The sequence below is a fragment of the Dunckerocampus dactyliophorus genome, chromosome 3, assembly GCF_027744805.1.
Source record: "Dunckerocampus dactyliophorus isolate RoL2022-P2 chromosome 3, RoL_Ddac_1.1, whole genome shotgun sequence".
Lineage (NCBI taxonomy): Eukaryota > Metazoa > Chordata > Actinopteri > Syngnathiformes > Syngnathidae > Dunckerocampus > Dunckerocampus dactyliophorus.
In genome coordinates, this window is record NC_072821.1 from 33,956,499 (window position 1) to 33,978,817 (window position 22,319).

General features: G+C 39.6%; 1 protein-coding gene across 2 annotated transcripts in view; it reads left to right on the forward strand.

Annotated features, from left to right (window-relative positions):
* syt7b (synaptotagmin VIIb) overlaps positions 1–22,319 on the forward strand; it is a 155,167-nt gene that overhangs the window by 51,025 nt on the left and 81,823 nt on the right. For both annotated transcript variants that reach the window (XM_054770129.1, XM_054770130.1), the window contains exon 2: positions 14,886–14,989. In XM_054770129.1, the coding sequence (XP_054626104.1) occupies positions 14,886–14,989 (104 nt within the window). The remainder of the gene's footprint in view (positions 1–14,885; positions 14,990–22,319) is intronic.

The following is a 22,319-nucleotide window of genomic DNA, read 5'->3' on the forward strand; positions in this document are numbered from 1 at the left end:
CAAGAGAGTAAAAGGAATGGAGTTTCCCCATCACTGCTGGCCAAACTGATCGGAGCTCGGCAGATCTAACAGATCATACGGCAAGACCACTTGGACAAACTACTACTACTATATGCAACGATTAAGCGGGACTTCCATCCTGATGTTGGTGTTACCACACACACGGGCGCTGAGATTTTTGGGAAATTTTTGGGCCGTGACCTGCAAAGTAGGGTAGGCTAGAGGAAGTTGGGTATCAGACGGGTTGCAAGTGTGTCGTACCTATGGAGCAAGTGATTCGTGACACCCACGTGCTTGCCGCTCGCCCTCCGTTGGTAGCTTTTCTATGGTGAGTGCGGCGTGTGTGTTAGTTGCAGTTAATTACAGGCTGTCGTACGTTTCACTCGCTGGGGATGTACCGTGCGGGGTCATCGTACGAGGCTCGTGAAGCCCCTCACTTCTATTGCAAGACGCCCGTACTGGTTTCCTATGTCACCTACTGGCTATCGTGACCGGGAGAACCAAAGTGTTGGCCGGGAAGAGCCGCCCGCCATGGCCAGGCAAGGTGCATTCATGTGGGATATGCCATGTGAGTAGCCGCCGCGTGTCCACGCAGTACGGGTGTACAGCTGGTGTTGCCCGCCGCAGGAGGAGGCGCTGCCGTGGCCGGGCTATGTACTTTTAAACTTGCGACACACGCACTCCTCCTCTGCCTTGTCTTTGCGACCTGGCAGCGTGCAAGGTTTTCCTGCGTGCACACAGAAAATAATTTGTATCCCGATGTTCTTCGGACAGGCTTTGCTGTCTGTGGGTTTGAAAATCTGTGCGGGCAATGTGTGTGTCTGTCATCACTGTTTGGTACGGTAACTGCACAACACAAGATAGGAAGGCACTCCAGCGGGTGATCAAGACCTCACAGAACATTGTTGGGGGGGGCTGCCCCCCCTCACTGCAAGACATTTATAAATCTAGAGTCCTACGCAGAACACACAACCTCATCAAGGACAGCACACATCCACAACACTCATTATTCACACTCCTACCGTCAGGCAGATGCTACAGGAGTTTGAAGTCCAGGACCACAAGGCTGGCAAACAGCTTTTACCCACAGGCCATCAGGCTTCTCAACGAAGCACACGCAACACGCGCACACACTCGTAACACATATTATTATACATATTATTGTTGCTTTTATTTGATTGGTATTAAAGTTTCTTCTGTTCTTGTTGCTTTTAATTTATAGGTATTGATTTTTCTTATGTTCTGATTCATTTTCTTGTGTTTTCTTTCTTTTTTTTTAGGGAGAATGAACAGAATAAGAATTTATTTGAGTAGTATAACTACCTGTTTTGCTCTGCATATGACAATAAAACTCTTGCAATTTTCCCCACATAGGAGCACGTATGTCGGGATGTAACTCCCCCTTCAGATGTGACTTATTGTGTTCCTTAAAAAAAACAAAAAAACCTTTTGTATATAATAATGATTAATGGCAGTCTTTCATGTTATTGCGTTTACAGTACAATGATTCTGCCAGTGCGTCTGCCAGAGGGTCAGGTTGGGAAAAAAGAGATTGAAAGTGGGCAGACATAAAAGCTTCGATGGGAGGCTGGTAGTATTGTTACAATGACGTTAGTCTGCCTAGATGAACATTTTAATCCTGGCTGACGTCCACAGCTGAGAAATAAGGAGCATGTCTACATTTTTGGCAAAAATGTTTATGAACAGCCAGGTATTTCTTTCAGTCATTGAAAAGTTCAGACTGTGTAATTGATGTTCCCATCGTTCACGCTAATGTACAGTGCAGGCAGATAGATGATAAAAGCTTGTAATTTCCCTTTAATGAGTATAGAATGGAAAGAGAATGAATGAATGCCGAACTGAAAACAGCTGTCCATGTTGGAGGTTATTTTAGAGGGCTTTATAGGCGGATAATCCCAATTACGCTCGTTGTTATCACCAAATCACAAAAAAAAATCCCAAACTGTTATCTTACTCAGGTAGGGTCAGCGTGTGTTTCTGTTAACATCGACAATTTACGGCTAAATTTTGCAAGGGTTTACATACATTTTTCAGTCAGCGTACGATACGCCGTGCGTCTTGTCGTGTTATTAATACACTGCATGAGTCCAACTCTGTTCTTAGCTTCTAACAAAGAAGCTAGCCTGCTATGTTACATAATGGAACCGGAAGTCAGCTAAAGTAGAACCTTGGTTCGCGTTAATTTGTTCCAGATGGTCCGACTTGACGCAGAAAACAATTGGAAATACATATAGAGTCGTCCCTCGTTTGTAGCGGTTAATTGGTTCCCCACCCGACCGCAATAAATTAATTTCTGCGATATAGGATTCAATGTTAATAAGTGGATTATTTCATACTTAAAGCACAGAAAACCTGTTCATGACTTTCTAAATCCGTTTTTTAACGTTATTAGAGCCCTCTAGACATGAAACAAGATGCCTATAGTCACCTTTACAATCTTATTATTCATTGTTTACAACACATTGCGCAACTCTCGAGACGGCCTCTAGCTAGCAAGCTAACCAGCTAGCCTCGAATTTGTTCCTTTGAAACTTAAGAAGCCAAAAACTTACCACTTCCACATGGAATGGGAGGATAACTTTTTTTCACTCTATCATGTCGGACGTGCCATGGCTGCCTTCATGACTTCATGCAGTGTTAAGGTAAAGTAACGTAAGCTAATGTCTCAATGTTTTATGTCATTACTGCCGCCTTGTGACCAGAATACTACATATCACTTGTTTTTTAATATGTTTTTGTTTTATTAATAACAGACCATAGTTTACCACAAAACAGCAATCATTTATTAATTTCAGAAAAAAACACGACATTGCCAGGCAGTGATAATTGAACGGAACGACTGTAAATGCATGTAAATGATGAAGGAACCTTCATTGAAGACGCAACTGTTGATGTGAGTGAAAACAGGAAGGAGGTGGTGGTTGATCTCGCTGCCACATCGTGTCTTTGGGAACAGTCACGTCTCCAATGGAGGTAAAAGTAACCTTAAATGTTCATTTATCCCTTTCATTCATCATTTATATGCATGTAGAATTGTTTTATGCACGTAAAATGAGAGCACAAAAACTTGTTTTGTGTTAATATTTTTGGAGTCATCCACTGATGACATCATAAACGTGCGACTTCTGTTTCTGTTTGCCATTTTGTTCAGCTAGCTAATAGGATGCTAACATTTTATGATGAAAAAAATACATTAAGAACACAGTTGGACTCAGGCAGTGTATTAAATCATTCAATACCAAAGACGTATTTATAAGTTTTAATAATCCAGAACGGCCAATCCCAACAACGTATTTATACGTCTTTTACGAGGGGGGGGGGTTGCACGAGAGGCAAAAAGAGGTGATGACGCAGCTCTCCACGAATGCATCAAGTGAACGGAAAATCTCGCATGACAGGAAGGAGGACATGAGAGAGCGTGGAGGAGTGTAGCGTGCGGAAGGTCATGCACTGTAGGCAAATTTTAACGCATGCTCACACATGCACACACATTGTTTAGTTCCAAATGTGAAAATTGTAAATAGTTCATGGTGTTATATTTGTAAATAAATTGTTATTTTGATGTAAAACAAGCCCTTTTTTGTGTTGTTTATGTTGGTATAGTTGTTTAGATATTTAGGCTGTCACAAAAGCAAAAAATATTTGTGGTAAAGTGAAAGTTATGCTTGAAATGTATCTTTTCACAAAAAGCTTGTTTTCTCCCTTTTCTAGTCAGGAACTGATATTTTCCTGAAACTGACTTATGTTCTACTGAAGAGAAAAAGGTAGAAACTTTTTATTCTGATGAAAGAAGGGTGTCTAATCTTTCTTTTGGTAGGTTCCATGTTTATAAAGCCATAGAACACAATATTCTGTGTGCCTTGAAAGATCAGTCAAAATGGTCTAAAATGGCCGCTACTGAAGGGGTTGTCTTTTGAAAAATGGCTAAGATTGAATGAGTTGCTAACACGACAAGACGCACGTCATATTGTATGCTAACCGAGGCAAATATGTGGCGTATATTTTCGACCTTAACTGAAAAACACTCTAACTGGGGCGGACGCTAACCGAGGTTCCACTGTATATAGAATTACATTTGAAATCATTTTCATTTTATTGACGGAGAACTATGAATATCCACCAGCGAAAATAATAAAACACACTTTCAAGCTTATGATTTTCCAACCCTTGAGGCTGAAGACGTGCGTGAAGCCCCAACAACAGTTGTCAGAACACTCTCACCATAAAGTCGCTCACCAGGAGCAGCTCCGCTTGACCTTTCAACGAGTGCGACACGTTCTGTCTCAGCAGACAGCGTTAACCCACTTGTCCCGAAAGGCAGATGTTGCAGCCTCTGTTTACAGTATGGACCGCTTTAGATCTTTTCACCAATGTTGTTTTTTCTCTCCACAAGGTGATTTTCTGAACACATTTTGTTCAGTTTTATGTCGCTTTGTTCCGGTTTTTCACCTTGCCCCAGGCATGCTTCTATCTCTCCTGCTCCTCAACGTGGGTCTGTGAATCATCACGGTTTTTCTGATGTCCGTTCACCCATAGCCTGCCTTGTCACACAGACTAAACCTCTAGATCCTCCTCATTACAGGAAACAGATCACAGAGCTCGCAGAAACACACTGTGGTGGCAGACTGTGGAAAAACACACCTGTCACTCATTTCTATTCGCTTATGAGATCAGAAATGTACACGCTGCTCGCAGTGCAGTCAATGCGCTGAATCCAAAACGCATGAACATCTGTGTTTTGCCTACGATTGAGCTCTTATACGCTCATATTTTCAGACATTGTTGATGGCTATTTTTTTCTATGGGACATACACTGACTGGGCTCCTCATGATAGTCTAGTAATGGAAATTTTGTCTCTTTTGAGAGAGTAGGTTCTCAATAAAAAGAGCCGACACTTTCGGATCCCAAGTGGCTCCTCAGATTTTTTGGTTGTCTTAAATTATTACCTTACCAAATGATGTGTATTGTGTAAAATGAATCACTAATGTAAAAAAAAAAATGATATCAAGTGTTTGTTATTTAAATGGATTTATTTAAACCTCAATAACCAGCCAGATGATATGATATTATATTTTATAATATCATTTTATGTTTCTCAGGAAAGAATCGGCTCCAAGAGCACCACAGCGTGTTTAACCCCGCCCCTCCCTCTGCTCAGTGGGGACACAGCGACGCCTCCACACATCTTGACCAAAGACATTTGCCTTTAACAGAAAAAAGACGAGGAAAAGAATAATGGACTCCCAATTGGCTCCCAACTTCTCGAACCGGCTCCTATCGTTCATTTCAAAGAGTCGGCGCTTAGATTCGTTCGTGACCAACACATCACGACTATAGTCACCTTTACACTGCTATTATACTTTGTTTACACCGCAGTGCAGCTCTTATACTGCAGGGACTCAAGATGGCCGCTAGCTAGCAAGGTAGCGAGCCTACAAGCTAGTTTGTTAATTTATATCTTCTAAACTTAAGAAGCCAAAAACTTACCTCTTCCACACGGAATGGGAGGAGAACTGTTTTCCATTCTATCATGTTGGACATTCCATGGCTGACTTCATGACTTCAAGGAGTGTTAAGGTAACATAATCGCAATGCGCAGGCTACGGTATCACCGCCCGGACATAAGAGATGGCCGCCGCTAGCATAGCATGCTCCTGAGCTAACCAGTTAGCCTCTCCGATTTACTTATTCTAAACTTAAGAAAATGTTTCAGAGTGGGTAAGAAGGACAGAGAAGCTAGAAACGTACCACTTTTTTTACCACGAAATGAGAGGAGACCCGATCTCAGCCATGGCATGTCAGCTCGGCCCTGCTGGCTCAGTAGCCAGTCTCCATGCAGTGTGCAAGGTAATGTAATCTAAGGTCATGTCTCATAACATTACTGATGCCTCGTGACCACAATACTACATATAACTTGTCTTGTCTATAACCTGTCTATTTTTTGACTAACAATAGGCCATAGTCAACCACAAAACAGCGATCGTTTATTAATTAATAATTTTTGGAAAAATCACGATATAGCAAGGGACACCTGTACTACTGTACTGTACTACAAGCCATTTCGATCCCAACTTTCAGTACGCGTCCCTATAAAAATCTGACCATAGACAGGTCCCCAATTTCTTCTGCAGCTGTGCAAATGTCCGTGTTCCTTGCGGGACAGTAAAACGGTGTCAGTATCTGTGTATATATGAGGCTACGTATATTTTCGGACACAATGTTGCTGCAATTTCGTTGTGGATTGGGCAATGACAATAAAGGCCAACAAAAAAAAAAAAAAATCACGACCACTCTTACAGCGGAGCACATCATTTGAGCCACACTTTGGAAAGACCGACAATACACAGTGGATTTCCAGCATCCCGCCAGATTGCCTGCCTGGATTCTAGTAAGACATCTACAGTCCTTCCACTATTCACCAGTGTGTCTCTTGAGCGAGTTGAGGGTCATCTCCCAGGGTGTTTGGCTTCCTCCATATTAGACTGACCTAATGCAGGAGATGCACCTCCGCAGGTCTCATGTGGCTGACTGTGCATCTTCTACGAGTTGCACTCGACTCTTATCAGCGGGGGCTGAGAAAACAGAGCACAGGCTCAAGAACGCAGCGGGCGGAAGGAGAGGGGAGCCAGGGAGGAAAGCATAAGTGGAAATAAGGAAGGACAGCGTAGAGTCGTTAGGAATGGAAGATGAGCCTGCTGGGCACTCACCTTTGCCAGCTCCATGCAGAGTTCACAGCAGAGTCACTTGATTAAGTCAAGACATTAATATTGATAAGAACATTTCTAGCAAAGATGGAACCTCCCCCTAGGAGGGGAAAATATCACAGCCTGCTGCCTTTCGGTTTTGTCACTTGCTCTCCCAAACGCGCGGCGTCCTAAGTGCAGCCCGGGACATTCTAAAAAATATAATTTAACAAGAAAACTTAAAAAACAACAACAACAGCAAAAATGGATAAATCAGCAGTAATTTTACAAGAATAAAGTCAAAATATCAAGACAATGGAATGTGGAATGTGGAAAAACTCACAATTTTACAATAACGTTGTAACATTATGAGGCAAAATAACATTTTAGGAGCATAAAGTTGAAACATCAATGAAAAAAGACCCTCATTTATAAAGTCCTAATATTATGGGAAAAAAACAACGAATAAAGGTGTAATTTTTGGAAAGCTAGGTTGCAGAAAATGTTATGTTACAAGAATAAAGTCAAAATATGATGGTAATAGAGTCACAATTATAAGAAGAAAATTAAACGGAAGAAAGTTGAAATGGAATTTTAAAAAACATCAGAAATGGAAAAAAAACGGCTTTAATTTTCCAAGAGTCAAAATATTAAGAGAAAAAAGTTGGATTCTAACAAGAAAAAAGTGGCAATTTTATGAGAAATTAGGTAAAACAATCATTTTAGTAGCATAGAGTTGAAATATAAAAAAAAAAAATGTTGTTTTTTTAAAGTCGTAACACAAACAAAACAAAATAAAATTGTAATTTCTGGAAAATTAGGTTGGGGGAAAAGTTCTAATATTAAGGGAATAAAGTCAAAATAGTATGGGCACAACATCAAAATATTACAAAAAGTACATTTCCGAAGTTTGAGAAGAAAGTTGAAATATTTGGAAAAAAAACAAAACGTGGAAAAAAGAGCAAAAACCAAAGTTGATACTAATAAGGGGAATTTTCACATCTATCCCAAAACTGAGATGCAGTTTTTCTTAACTTCTTAGCACACCAACAAGCGTTGCTTTACAAAGTGGCAAAGATGCATCCTTTCCTTTTTCATTATGTGGCCCTCGCTAGAAAAAGTTTGGACACCCCTGCCCTAATGCATACTTGACGGTGCTCAAGTGGAGCAAGTAAGGTTTTTTTGTGGCGTGAGAGAGCAAGAGAGGGGTGGGCAGGTTAACATCGAGTATTATTTTTGAATGAGCAGTAATCATAAATGAATTAGCACGAGAACAGAGAGACTGCAAGTAGGAAGATGGGAGACAAGAATAACAATGACAGAGCATAAAAAGCGGACCACAATCTGCAGCCCGTCTGCTTAAAATGAAGTATCATTGCATTGCGTTCATTTGACTATTAACTTAATGATCTCTGGTGATTTAAGAACGGTCGCGCCTCCAAAACACGCATTGAGTTTGACTGAGAGAGTTAGAGTTATTGCAGCATGACTGCAAGAGTGTCTTGTTTACACTTGAAGCCACAGGAGGGACCCAGAATGATACCAAACACAACACGGCTGGTGCCTCATCTGGAGTTAATCCATGTTGAACATTGACTCATCCATGACATGCTGATTATTTGCTATCTGGCAGTGTTCTCATTTTAATGGGCTTTCACTTCTTCATTTCACTTCTTCACTTGTGCAGCCCTTCTCTACCTTCAAGGTACTCAAAGCGCTTCGACACTGTTACCTCATTCACCTATTGAGGAATAACCGGGGGTTAAGCATCTTGCCCAAGGACACTTGACGCTTCAAACCCACTACCATCAGGTTGGGAGACGACCACTTCACCACCGGGTACCAACCACTTTAAAACAAACGCAGCCGTGAACGACCAGCAAAGCCAAGAAAGAGACATATTCACAACAATAACACAATAATAATAACATTCACTGATATTATGTTGTGATGGCTGTGATATAACACACAAAAAACTGTCCATGAAAATGTTGTTTCACCGACACTGACAGCTCTATGCACACTGCAGTATACGAAACCAGTAAGTAACAATCGCTGCTTATCTAGCACTGGCATGAAACCCCCTACTATTAATCTACAATTCGTAGACAAGATCTAGTAAAAAACAAAACAAAAAATGACGTGCTTAAACTGAGAAGACTCTAAGATAGGCTAGAAGATGAGTGACAGTGATCCATGTTTAGCTAGCAATTCACATTCAGAACACTTTCTGGCAACTAGGTTCAAACAAACACAGCCATGAACGCACAGCAAAGCCAAGGGAGCAACATATTCACAACAATAACACGACATTCACTCGGCCGCAAGTCTGTCTGGCAGTGACTGACACTGACATCGCTATAAACACAGCAAGATACAAGCAATTTGGCATGAAAAAACATATTATTTTAAGATTCGTAGAATATTAATAGAGAATATGAGCAGATAAAATGTGGATTGACTTGCTGCCACCTTGGCACGCTTTCCACGGTCGAACGTCTTCTGGGTTTTGGACTTTTTATTTCCAACTGCGTCAGCGCTTGTGCTTCTCCCGGTCTCAGTCTAGGATAGATAGTGGGAACAGCTGATGGTAGGAACACTCTCAGAAATAATTAATACACATTCAGTCCCAACATTTCTTTTAACAGAGGCGCAGTATTAAAACAATTGTCCCTCGAAGTCCACCTCCAAGGAACTCAAAGTGCTTTGACACTGTTAGCACATTTAGCTACTGATGACACAGCATCAGGAGCAACTGGGGGTTCAGTATCTTGCCAAAGCATACAAGGACGCCGGATCGAATCTACAACCTTCAGGTTGGGAGACAACTACTCTACCACCTGAGCCATGCCGCCCCCAAAAACCTTAAAACCCTTTTACGCAATAAGCAGGCATAATATAAAAAGATGTCCAACAAGCAACAGGAATTCATCCAAAACTGCACCACAACAAAGTAGAAAGCATTGTGGTCCCAGAGAACTTTTGGGTGGGAGGATTCTTGGTGAAACATCACTTCCTCCTCCTCCACGATAAGTGTAAAAAATGTTAAATATTTCACCATTTCAACAACTACCGTCAAACACAGCAAACATGCCTTTTAATGTTATTTTTCACGGTGAAAATAGCACGATTAACATGTGTTTTGGTGTCATGAGCACTTTAAAAACATTAAAACAAAATTATACTATATATATTTTGATATATAAGTCGCACCTGACTATATGTCACCAGCCAAACTATGAAAAAAAGTATGACTTATAGTCCAGAAAATATAGTACAGTGGAACCTCGGTTAGCGTCCGCCCCAGTTAGCGTGTTTTTTAGTTAACATTAAAAATCATTGGCACAATTTTGCCTCGGTTTGCGCACACACTCCGGTTAGCTTATAATATAGCCTGCGTGTTGTTGGGTTATTGTTACACTGCATGAGTCCAACTGTGTTCTTAATTTTTTTTTTTTTTTAGCACAAAATGTCCTTCCTTGTTGGCTAGTTAAACAAAATGATGTCATCAGTGGTTGACTCACAAAAATGTTAACACAAACCATGTTTTTATAGTTTTACAATTATAGTTTTACATGCATAAAACAATTGTAAATACATTTAAATGATGAATGAAAAGGATAAATGAACATTTAAGGTGACGTTTACCATCACTGAAGAGGTGACTGTTCCCAAAAGACACAATGAGACAGCGGGATCAACCACCACCACCTTCCTGTTTTCACTCACGTCAAGAATCACATCTTCAATGAAGTAACATTAACTGTTCATTTATCTCTTTTATTCATCATTTACAGTACATGCATTTACAATTGTTTTGTGCATGTCAAACTGTAGTTGAAAAACTATAAAAATGTGTTCTGTGTTAACATTTTTGGTTTTCTGGAACTTTTTCATTGGATTTCAATTATTTCTTATGGGAAAATTTGATTTGTGTGTTAACTAAAAAACGTGCTAACCGGGGCGGACGTTAACTGAGGTAACACTGTAATTGGATTTCCATTGAAAAATGTATTTGGTTCGCAGCCGTTTCGGTTAGAGTCGGACCTTCTGGAACAAATTAATGACGCTAACCAAGGTTGCACTGTATATGTCCGTAAAATAGCACACATGTAGGTTCATAGCATCTTACAGGGGCAAAATTTAACGCTGAAAGAGGGTCTATGGATTTACTTGCCAAAGGCTGAGCTGCACTGTTTTCGTCCACCTAGATCTCCGCTTCCCCGCCGAATGCCTTGCCTTTTAGTCCGTTATCAGGCACACTATGGTACATGAGCTTGTGGAGGTGCACCGCCAAATGTACACTCCTGTCCCTCACTTGAAATGTGTACCGTGTGGGACATCGGTAGTCTTCCGTACCATTACTCCCCTACCAGTGATCTATTGTTCTTAGTAGAGTATTTCTCAATGATTATTTGTATCAATAAGTGACAGATGTTGTGAAAGTGTGTGGTGGATTTTGGCAGAGCTCCTTGGCAAGGGTCCTGCACCCAAGCGATGTTAAAAGCTGCCATACAGATTGTCAGTGCAGCAGCTGTCTCATGTGGCTTTTGTTTCTGCACTCTGCAGAAAGAGATGAATAACAAAAAGCTTTCAGTCGACTTCCTCTATCATAGACTCAAAGAAAGAAAGAGATCTTGAAATAGGATTCCTCTTCAGGGTTGCTGGCTTCTCTGTCTTCCGCTGATATGATAACACACTTCAGGAAACAAACACATCATCACTTTTATGTCTTGGTGATACAGATTCAGTTGGCTGACTTTATTACAGACAGTCTTGCAAATGATGACACAGTAGCACAAAGCTTATTTGTACAGTGGGTGGTGCGGTACTGTCGTCCTGCAGAGCAAATACTCGGAACCTTTCTATGTTTGACAAAGCACAATCAAGATGGATGGATGAGTAAATCTGAATGTTATTTAAATTTGCTATATTTGCTATTCAGATGTTTGACATATACAGTGGAACCTTGGTTAGCGTCACTAATTCCTTCCAGATGGTCCGACTCTACCAAAACGGCCGCAAACCGAATCAGTTTTTCAATGTAAATCCAATTACAGTGGTACCTCGGTTAAGGCCGCCCTGTGTAGTGCGTTTGTTGGCGAACAGTGGGGGCGTCTGATATTGGCTTTTTTGCCGATAACCGATATGCCAGTATTGTCCAACCCCCAATTTCCGATTCCGATGTCAACTGATACCGATAAATGTAACATCACAAATCTTTTTCTTGAGTAAAATTGTTGTAAAGTAGCAATACTCTTAAATGAGTATAGTTTTGTTGGCTACTCCACCCATCTCTGAGTACATTATTGTTACATTATTGTTTCTTGTGCATTGCTATATGTTATTTTTGGAAAGATTTAATTCATTTTTAGTTAAAAGGGTATTGTTTAAAATACATGAATTTGCAGATTGTTATTTTGATTGATAACGTTCATGTTCTTATTTTATATTCTTATTTTATTGCATTAAAACTACTATATTCTGCGACCTTGGCACTAAAAGCTCTATATCGGCTTTCATTGTCAGGAAAAAAAACTATACCAATGTTGGCTGATTGTGGGCGTGTGCACGCGTGTGTGTGTGCATGTGCATGCGTTAAAATTTCCCAACAATGGGTAACCTTCTGCACGCTACACTCCTCCATGTTCTTCTGCTTCCTCCTTGCGGTCATGTATGTTTTTTTCCATTCACATTCACATGCTGAGTGCTTATCAAACGCACTTCTGCTACCTTATGGCCGTTTTTATGGCTTAAAACTGCCACTAAAAGTGGCATCCTTTAGTGTGCAGTTGCATCATCACCACTTTTTGCCTCTTGCGCAAAAAAAACGTACAAATGCATCTTTGGTATCGGACCTTCGGGTTTATAAAAACGTATAAATACGCCTTTGGTATTGAATGAGTTAATAATAGGCCATAGTACATTTTTTGAAAAACCACGATTATAGTGAGTGAGCGATATTCAAACGGCGATATAGCGAGGGACGACCGTATGCATTGCAAGTTATAAAGAAAGTGCCATATTTAGTTTTAATATTTTTTTCTCAACAAAATCGGTATTGAAATAAAATCATGACTAATAGTCAATTATAATATCACCAAGTGTCCCCGCATGACAGGTTGAACTTTAGTTTTGTTTCTTCCTTAGTTTATACGTGGTTTCCTGTTTTGTTCTCTTATTTTGGTTGTCTACTTCCTGTTGTGCACCATGGACAGCGGCTTTGGTATCACTGCACAGCTGCACCTGTTACTCATTTGTAATCAGTGCTTCTCTTTAGTTTGACTTGTGCGTTTTGTTTGTTACCAGTTCATTTTCTCCTGTCGGTTGCTCTGCATGCCCATACTTTGTCGCGTGAGTTATTTTGGCCACCAGTGTCGATATATTAATCATGATAGAAACATTTGTTATTTGTATTTATGATCTATTCTGGATAGTTTGAGATATGCTCCTTATTAGCATCGTTCTTTGTGTTGTCCCACATCGCCTTAGGCATCTGAATGTGTGGCTTTTATCTCTTACCTTAGAATATCGCCCTCCCCCTTGCATACAGCACCCTAAATAATGACATCAGAAGTGAGGCATTTCTTTCTTGAGACAGTCTGTTCAGATTGTATTGAGTTTTTATGAAATTACTTCTCATTATGCACAAAGAACGTGTCTCGTCTCTTTAGCTATTTGGAAACAAGCAGAAAATGTTCCCATGACAAACCAATGTCTCATTTCTTTGCCAATATTAGTGATGTGCAATATCACTGTGTGTGAAATTCAGGCTGGTGTAGGTGATACCAATCCGATGCCGATACTTTGTGCAAATTCACCAACTGTATGGTAAATTTTAAAAAGTTATGCGTAGCATAAAGAGTACAAGACGTAATGTATTGAATTAAATAAATTATTAAAAACATTTTTTTACCAGTTTTAGTTTTAAAAAAAATCACAATTATTAATTACAATATTTATTTCTTTATTTTAAACCCTAAAGTATATTGAGGTAGCGGCATGATTTTGAATCTAGCCAAGCTACAAGAACAGAAAAAAAGAGGGCAAAATCATATAAAATATGTGAAAATTGTATTATAAATTAAAAAAAGACAGTAAAATAATGAAACCATTTGAATAATTAGTGAGTGAGAACTACTATGAGAATGAAAACTTTATTCACCATTCACACATGGCTCCGTTTACTGAAGCATCAAAAGTATCTATTTCGATTTGAGAATCGATTTTAGAGCGTGAAGAGTCGGTATCGGAAGTATCTATTTCAGTATCGATCCGCACATCACAAGCCAATACTGGCTGACAATTTCACACGGCCGACAATAACAGTTGGCTGATATTATCGGACATCCCTAGTATTCATATCGTTCAACCTGTATATATGATTTAGAGAAAATGGATTAAAACCTGTGCCCCCAATGGTTGTATTTAAAAATGATTGAAGATGTGCATTACAGTATGTAATCACTTCTCCCTTGAAAAAGAACTAAAAAATGTATATGGCATGCCCATGATGAATGTATGTCAACATCTGACCGCAACTGATGTTTTTTTGTGCAATCCACTTTCTTTATTATTCAACACATTCATAAATGAGGGGTGACGAAGGAATTGAGGGGATCAAGGAGTGACTTAGCAGTTTGATTAATTGTGCAGGTGGAAAGACAGCAGATGAGGGAATTTGGCACCTATGGGCTTACTGTTTGCAGACATTGTTTTGTGCCAGGGCGCCGTGCGCACTCCATCACGTGGCAGACATAGTGACAGACATCTGAGTGGCAGCGTTGAGTGTCTCTAATTGAAAGAAAGCATGGAAGAAGTTTGCACGTCAAGTTGCTGAAGGATTTACACGATAGCTGCGAAAGAAAACGCTAATGATTGCCTGGCTTGTGGCCCTTGATATGACGTGCACATCCTCTATTTGTATGCACTAGGAGAGCATGAACATGAAACAGTTCCGTAGCTTTTTAACACTTGAAGATGAGCGCAGAAGGAAACCAGGCCAAAGCGTTGTATGCTTTTGCTCCCAAGTACAACTAAAACCGGGCAGCTTTGTCTTGTGTGTCAACTTGTGTTACTTCCCTGATCCAGCAGGAACACAAAGCAAGGATTTTCAACTGTGAGCCTCAACTAATATTCTCGTCTTTGTGTGTCTTCCTCCTTCTGTCTCTTTCCCATAGGTTCAGTGTCTCTCAGTGTATTCCTGGTGTCTTTGGCATTCCTAGTATGTGCCCTTTGGCTAGTTGCTCTATGTGGTGTCTGCACGTGGTGTCAGCGTAAACTGGTAAGTGACTGTACTTATGGTTAATTATGGCTAATTCAACTCGGGCAGTGCTTTTCATACCTGGGCCTTCAGTGAGGACTGAAGTGACCTACTCCACCTCTTAATACCGACACTACCACATCACAATTCTACAAACCATTGACTGTATTGCTGGACGACTTTGTATAACATACAAAAACGCAATACAGTGGTCCCTGGTTTGTAGCGGTTAATTGGTTCCAGACCCGACCGAGAGAAATGAATTTTCGTGATATACTGTTGGATCCAATATTATAAATAATTAAATATGTTCATAGTTGGAGCATAGAAAAGCTGTTTATGACTTTCTAAATAAGGTTTTTAACATTATTAGAGACCTGTGGACATGAAATAACACGCCTGCAGTCACCTTTACACTCCTGTTATTCATCGTTTACAACTTATGCTGTCGGGACTTGAGCAAGCTAGCGAGCTAACCAGTTAGCTTTGAGTGTATTTCTTCTTAACTTGAGAAGCCAAACGCTTACCACTTCCACACGGGATGGGAGGAGAACTTTTTTTTTCACTCTGTCATGACTTCGTGCAGCGTTAAGGTAATGTAATGTAAGCTAATGCCTCAATATTTTGTCATTACTGCCTCCGAGCGACCAGAATGCTTCATGTCACTTGTATATTATGTTTTGACTAATAATAGATCATGGTCTACCACGAAACAGCAATCCTTTATCAATTGATTTCTGAATAAAATGCAAGATAGCGAGGGACGAGATACCTCCAAACAGCAATCCCTGATTAAGTAATTCATTTTCTGAAAACCACAATATTGCGAGGAACAACTGTATAACAGTATGTGGCTTTACAGAATCGGGGATAAGTATGTCCTTTATCTTTAGATACATTGTCTCTAAAGCAACTTCACATTCCAAGCCGCCACATTAGTACATCTGGAGCAGTTTAGAATCAATATTTTGCAAATAATATGACAAACCCATGAAAAAAAATATTGTAATAGGCGAATTTGAAATGGGATTAGTAACTAAACAGCCCCACTGGGCCAGCACTCCTGATTGTGAAGGCCCTGGGCAGATTACCTTGGGATAGCAACATATAGAAGCTGAAATCTGATTGGACAAAAACTCCAACATACACATACTGGAAGCAGTGCAGCCAAGAGATTATTCAATGAAGATAATAGACTTTTGAGAATAAATTAATACCATTTCATGGGACTAAAACTTGTAAATGTAGATCAGAGCTTGTGATATTGTTTAGGCCAGCAGAGAATGCTTTGCTTGCCTGACCGCCCACCACTGATTAAACTATTAATCATTCAGGTGTGATTAAACAGCTACAAGATCATTCACATTACCGTCCAAGTGCCTCCATTCTTCGCTTGTCCTTTATGGTACATCACTAAACATCAACGTTCCAGCTTTCTTTTCGTGGCAACTTTTCTCATTTGCCTGGGATTGTGAAAAAAAACTTTCCCCAGAGTCCAAACTTACCCTGAAAATGTACCTAGTGGCAAGGTCTGTTTTATTTTTGTTTTGTTTTGTTTTTTTTAAGAGGCCCAGGAACTTTTGAGGAGCGTACTGCAGAATGCTGATTGGTGGAAAACACTTGCAGCATTTGTGTACATCCATCATGTTGAATGAAGCTAGTGTGCGGCCGGAGACTTGTTTTCTTTCACAAGCTCAGTATGACCCACAATTTCGAAAATGGAGCAAAGAAGACTCAAAATGACTGATCTAAATGTCAAAAGTTGAAGAAAAGTATGCAGCATTATGAGGGCAATCGTAATGGGTCCGACAAGTGGTACGAGCAGCTTGTCGTACTGCGGCAATAAAGGGCTCGGCGAGATTGTTGTTCAAGGATACAGTTCTCCCCGTGTGCGCGTGGGTTTTCTCCGGGTACTCCGGTTACTCCCACATTCCAAAAACATGCAGGTGAGGTTAATTGGCGACTCTAAATTGTCCATAGGTATGAATGTGAGTGTGAATGGTTGTTTGTCTATATGTGCCCTGCAATTGGCTGGCGACCAGTCCAGGGTGTACCCCGCCTGTCGCCCGAAGTCAGCTGGGATAGGCTCCAGCATGCACCCGCGACCCTAATGAGGAAGAAGCGGTATAGAAAATGGATGGATGGATGTTTTATGGTTGAATACAGCCTATTATTAGAAATATATATATATATATATATATATATATATATATATATATATATATATATATATATATATATATATATATATATATATATATATATATATATATACACACACACACACACACACACACACACACAGTGAGTAATTGGGGAAATAAAAATAAAACAAAACTGCTAAAATGTTCCTCTATGGTCACGTCTCCTCACCGCTCCTCACCTTGCCCTCCCAACTACGAGTCCATCAGCTTATGCTAAACAAGCCCAAACACAATGACAGCCAATCAGTGTGTCAAAGTTTCATTTAAAAACTGCATTTTGTGTTCAGTTGTGCTGTCACTGATTAATATTTAAATTTGTTTGTTGGTCTGAAACGTTGAAGTGTGACAAACATGCAAAAAAATAAGAAATCAGGAAGGGGACAAACACTTTTTCACAACACTGTACATTCGGTGTTCCAAAACCAAATTCTGTTTCAGTATTTATTTTGAACCGAAGTGACAGCTGCTTTTTTTCCCACATAAATCATTCGGTAGAAAGTAAAACGGTATCGCGTGTGTAGAACCAAAGGTAGAAGGCTTTAGTATTTAACATTTTGTGGCCTTCCACATTCTTTTCTTTACCTTGGCGATTGACAGTGAACTGCGCTCATGTGGGCGGTCATGTTTCATGATTCTCTGACCTTGGATTGAATGTGTTCAGTGAATGTTTGCTCGGTGGTGTTGGCGCATTGGAGCCAGAGAGAGGCGTGCATATTCAGCCATGACAGTGAATGCGAGCTGCAACTTTAGTGTGCTCTGTAAGCATGGCTTTGTGTATAATGGTTGCTTGCCTCCACTGCCATGCTAATCATTTACGTGCTCGTCCACAGGTGGCCACATTTTTCCAGAGAGGGCCACATAGTGAAAATTGAAAGGACATACTTTGCCACTTTGACATTTTGTAAAGCAACCCATGTAGATATACTAAAGCATATTTATTTATATGTATTTCCAGGAAAAAAATATCTAAGCTTTGTAATGTCGGTGAAAAGTCGTATTAGTATGAACTTTGCTTTTGTTTGTGTCTCATAATAGTACAAGTTCAAAAAAATATGACATTTTCTTCAATATTTCAACTCTATACTACTAAAATGGCAGTATTTTTCCTCGCATTTATTTAAAAAAAATTGCGACTTTTTTTCTTGTTTGAATAAGACTTTTTCTCAATATTTTGACTTTATTCTCATAAAATTACAGCATTCCCCCCCCCAACTATTTCTGCTTTGTTCTTATACATTTTCTTCTCATAATTATGACTTCATACCCATAGTATTATTACCTTATTTCCATAATATTATAACTCTTTATTAGGGCTCCCCAAAATAGTATCCACGAGATACATTCACGGACACTCCGAACATCCCAATGACGTCTTTATTATGTGTGGTCTAAATAAACAGAAATGCAAAGAAAATCAATGAGTGGATATTGTTAACACTCACTTTGTAACTTAATGCGGAAGTACAACTTGCTGCATTGCTCGGAAATCCCAGAAAATTCGCTCAAAACATGTGAATTCAATGACGTGGTGTCTTCGAACGCAAATCCTCTTTGCTCATAACAACAGTTAAACTCTCATTCCAATATTCTGCTATTACTATCTGCTGCCAGTGTTGGGTAAATAGATTTTCAGGCATGTGTGCCATCTCTTAACTTGATTTTAAATTTTCAGTTAATTTGGGCATCTGTTAAAATAAATACAAAAATATATAATAATCCTGCCCTGTCATTTCTTTCTTTCAATAAAATACAGTAAAAATGGGCATATTTCCGACATAGTTTGACATGGTGAGTAATCATGATTAATTTGAAAACTGTCAAACCGTAAAAATTGTAATCATTTGACAGACCTACTTTTTACCCAACCTAATTTTTTTTTAAATTCCAGCTTTATTTTGTGTAGTTTGTCGTCATAATACAACTTTAATAAAAGTGTTTACTTTTTTCAACTTCGTGCTACCAAAATGATATTATTTTTCCTCATATTACATAGTTCTTGTCAAATTACAACTTTTTTTCTTGTTAGATGACAACTCATTTTCGTAATATATTGACTTTATTCCCAGAAAATTAATCATGATTTTTAAATTTTTTGCAGGATTTTTTAAATTTTTTTTAATTTTTTTGTTTAAGTTGACTTGTTAAATTATGTTTTTAGAATATGCTGCCGGCAAATAAAAAAACAGCGGCTGGACACAAAAGGCCCCCAGACCGCTCTTTGGACACCCCCTGCACTAAGCAATTGGTTCCGACTGGTGGAGCAAATGTGAGTCTTCCAGTCCATGTCGATCTACTGGCATAGTTTTCATTCAGTCAAATTTTCTTTGCACAAGTCTACAAACTCCTGTAAAATGTGCAGTTTCTATGATGTAAAAAGGACAAAAATTAATATAACCAAAAAAAACAATCGTACTCTATATGGTCCACTCTGAACTCTTATGTTTGGTGCAAACCCACCAGGTAGACCATACCCAAGGTAATGCATGGTGGCGCTAGCAGACCCCAAGCATGAATCCAACTGAAGATCGGCGCGGTGGTCTAAAGAGGGCCAATGACGAGTTACCCTCTCAATCTGACACATTTGGAGCACTTTTACAAGAGCGTGCAAACATTGCAAAGTCAAGATGTGTCCTGCCGAGAGACTCTTAGCCCAAATGATTGAATGCTGTAATAAAATGGAAAGGTGCTGCTCCAAATTATGAGATTAAAAGGCTGGGTATATTTTTACATCCACTGTAAATGCAAGGTTATATGTCCCCTTCTATAAATGCCAATTTCACACTTCTATCATTGCCAAGCCTTAGCTGCCTTTTGTTTATCCATAACCATCCAGTTCCATCATCAGTGTCGTCAAACTATCAAAATAAAGGAACACATCATCATTCATCAGTGTGTAACTCCAAATGAATTGAGGGGTATCGACTTGTCGAAATCAATTTTACCTAACTGTTAGCCTGATAAAGGAATGTGGTTTTTGGTCATTCATTTCAATAGATTTGAAAAACCAAACGTACAAAATCCGAAGCATTTTTTCACCGGTAGGAAATTACTGTATGTAAATCCAATTAAGTCATTCCAGACACCCAAAAATATTAACAAAAAATCTTAGATCCTTTTTGATTTCTGTTTTTCTTAACACCTTTACTCCTTTTGCAACATCAGCATGCTTGATTTCTTCTGTCTTCGCCAGCATGGAACCTATCGTTGATGCTGCGAATGGACCAGGATGTGTAAAATTCTCATCTGCCAGTTTGCACAATGAATGTGCCTTACAGGATACTGTAGTATTTATTGTGTGAAGTAACATGAGATTCGGTGTAGGGTGTGTGATCCAAGATGGCTGAATAAACATAGAATGGAGGGAGTATCATCCATCCACATCTTTATTAATACCACAAGATTCAATGTACAGTTGTCCCTTGGTTAAAGAGGTTAATTAAAAAAATATGAATGAATTTCCACAATATAAGATTCAATGTTAATAAATGGAATATTTTTGTAGTTAGAGCCCAGAAAAACTGTATGACTTTCTAAATACGTTTTTTAACATTAGAGCCCTGTAGACATGAAATAACACTATTATTCATTGTTTACACAACATTGCAACTCTTATGCTGTAGGGCCCCACCAGCGAGCAAACCATTTAGCCTCAACTTTATTTATTCTAAACTTAAGAAGACAAAAATGTACCACTTCCACACAGGATGGGAGGAGATCTTTTTTTTTCCCACTCGATCATGTGGGACATGCCAGGGCTGACTTCATGACTGCTTGCAGTGTTCAGCTAATGTAAGCGAATGTTTTGTGCCATTACTGACACCTTGTGACCAGAATACTACACATCACTTATATTTCAGTGCGTTTTGACTGGGGTTGTCAAAAATAGCACGTTAACAGCAGTAACTAATTAACTGAATTAATTTTGTTCCTTTTTTTTAGCCTAATTAACGCATACGCATCATGGCAAGCCACGCCTCTCTGTTATGACGACAGACAGCGGTACAGTGTAGCTTAAGCGCAGGCTACGGGGTCTCTGAAGCGGCACAAGAGATGGCCGATGCCTTAAAGGAAAACTGCTTTTTGTATGGAATTTTGCCCATCAGCCACAATCCTAATGTGAGACATGAACACACGTCTTTTTTTTTTCTTTTCTGTGCGTTCTAAAGGTATAAAAAAATTAATGCACTTAATGGGACACACCTTTAAAAGACCTCCAACGAGGTTTGATGGTTTTATATCCATGCTGAGAGCATGTAGTAACAGGGACATTCATGATAACATGGAATACTTACAGTATTTTTCCCTATTTTGGTCATTTGAAGCCTCACCAGAACTTCCGTCTTGGGTGCATTGAACTTTTCCAAACTCAAAATCCCAAACACAGCAGCAGTGACGGCAGCTCTAATATGTAGCCTTACCTTTCAGTAGTGGCCTGAGGCTGACGCATGAGCGAGGCGCTGACACTCTGCGGCCGAGTGTGTGGTGAAACTAGTCGCTAGTAGCTGGCGGTGTGGTGAGGTGTTACTACGCCAGTAAAGTAGTTCTTAGGCGTAACAATGTTAACAATAATAATGACAATGTCGCTGTAGCTTGTTTACATAATGCAGGTCACATTATGTAAATGGGGTGCGGCTTTTGAAAGGTTTTTCTCAGAAGGCTTTGGGGATAGGCGCATCCCATTATGTGCATTCTTGGCTGCCTCTTTTTAGCTGTTTTTATATATTTTCGAACGCACAGAAAAGAGGAAAGATGTGTTCATGTCTCAAGTAAGGATTGTGGATAAAAATTCCCAAAAAAGCGCAGTTTTTCTTGAAGCATAGCAATATACCCAGCTAACTCGTTGGCCTCCAGTTCATTTAAAACGTAAGAATGGGTTTGAAACCGAGTGAGGAAGAAGAACAAAATAAGCAGCCAAAAATGCACCACAGGCCCTAGTCAACCACGAAACAGCTGTCATTTATGAGTTGATTTATGAAAAATGAAAAGAAGTGAGGGAGCAATGTAGCAAGGGACAACTGTAATATGCTTTTCAACGACATCACAAAGCTGAGATGCAGTTTTCTTCTTCGTTATCTACATGCCTTGCTTTAGAAAATATCAAAATAAAGTGACAAAGTTGCGTCCTTTCACGCTTCACCATATGGCCC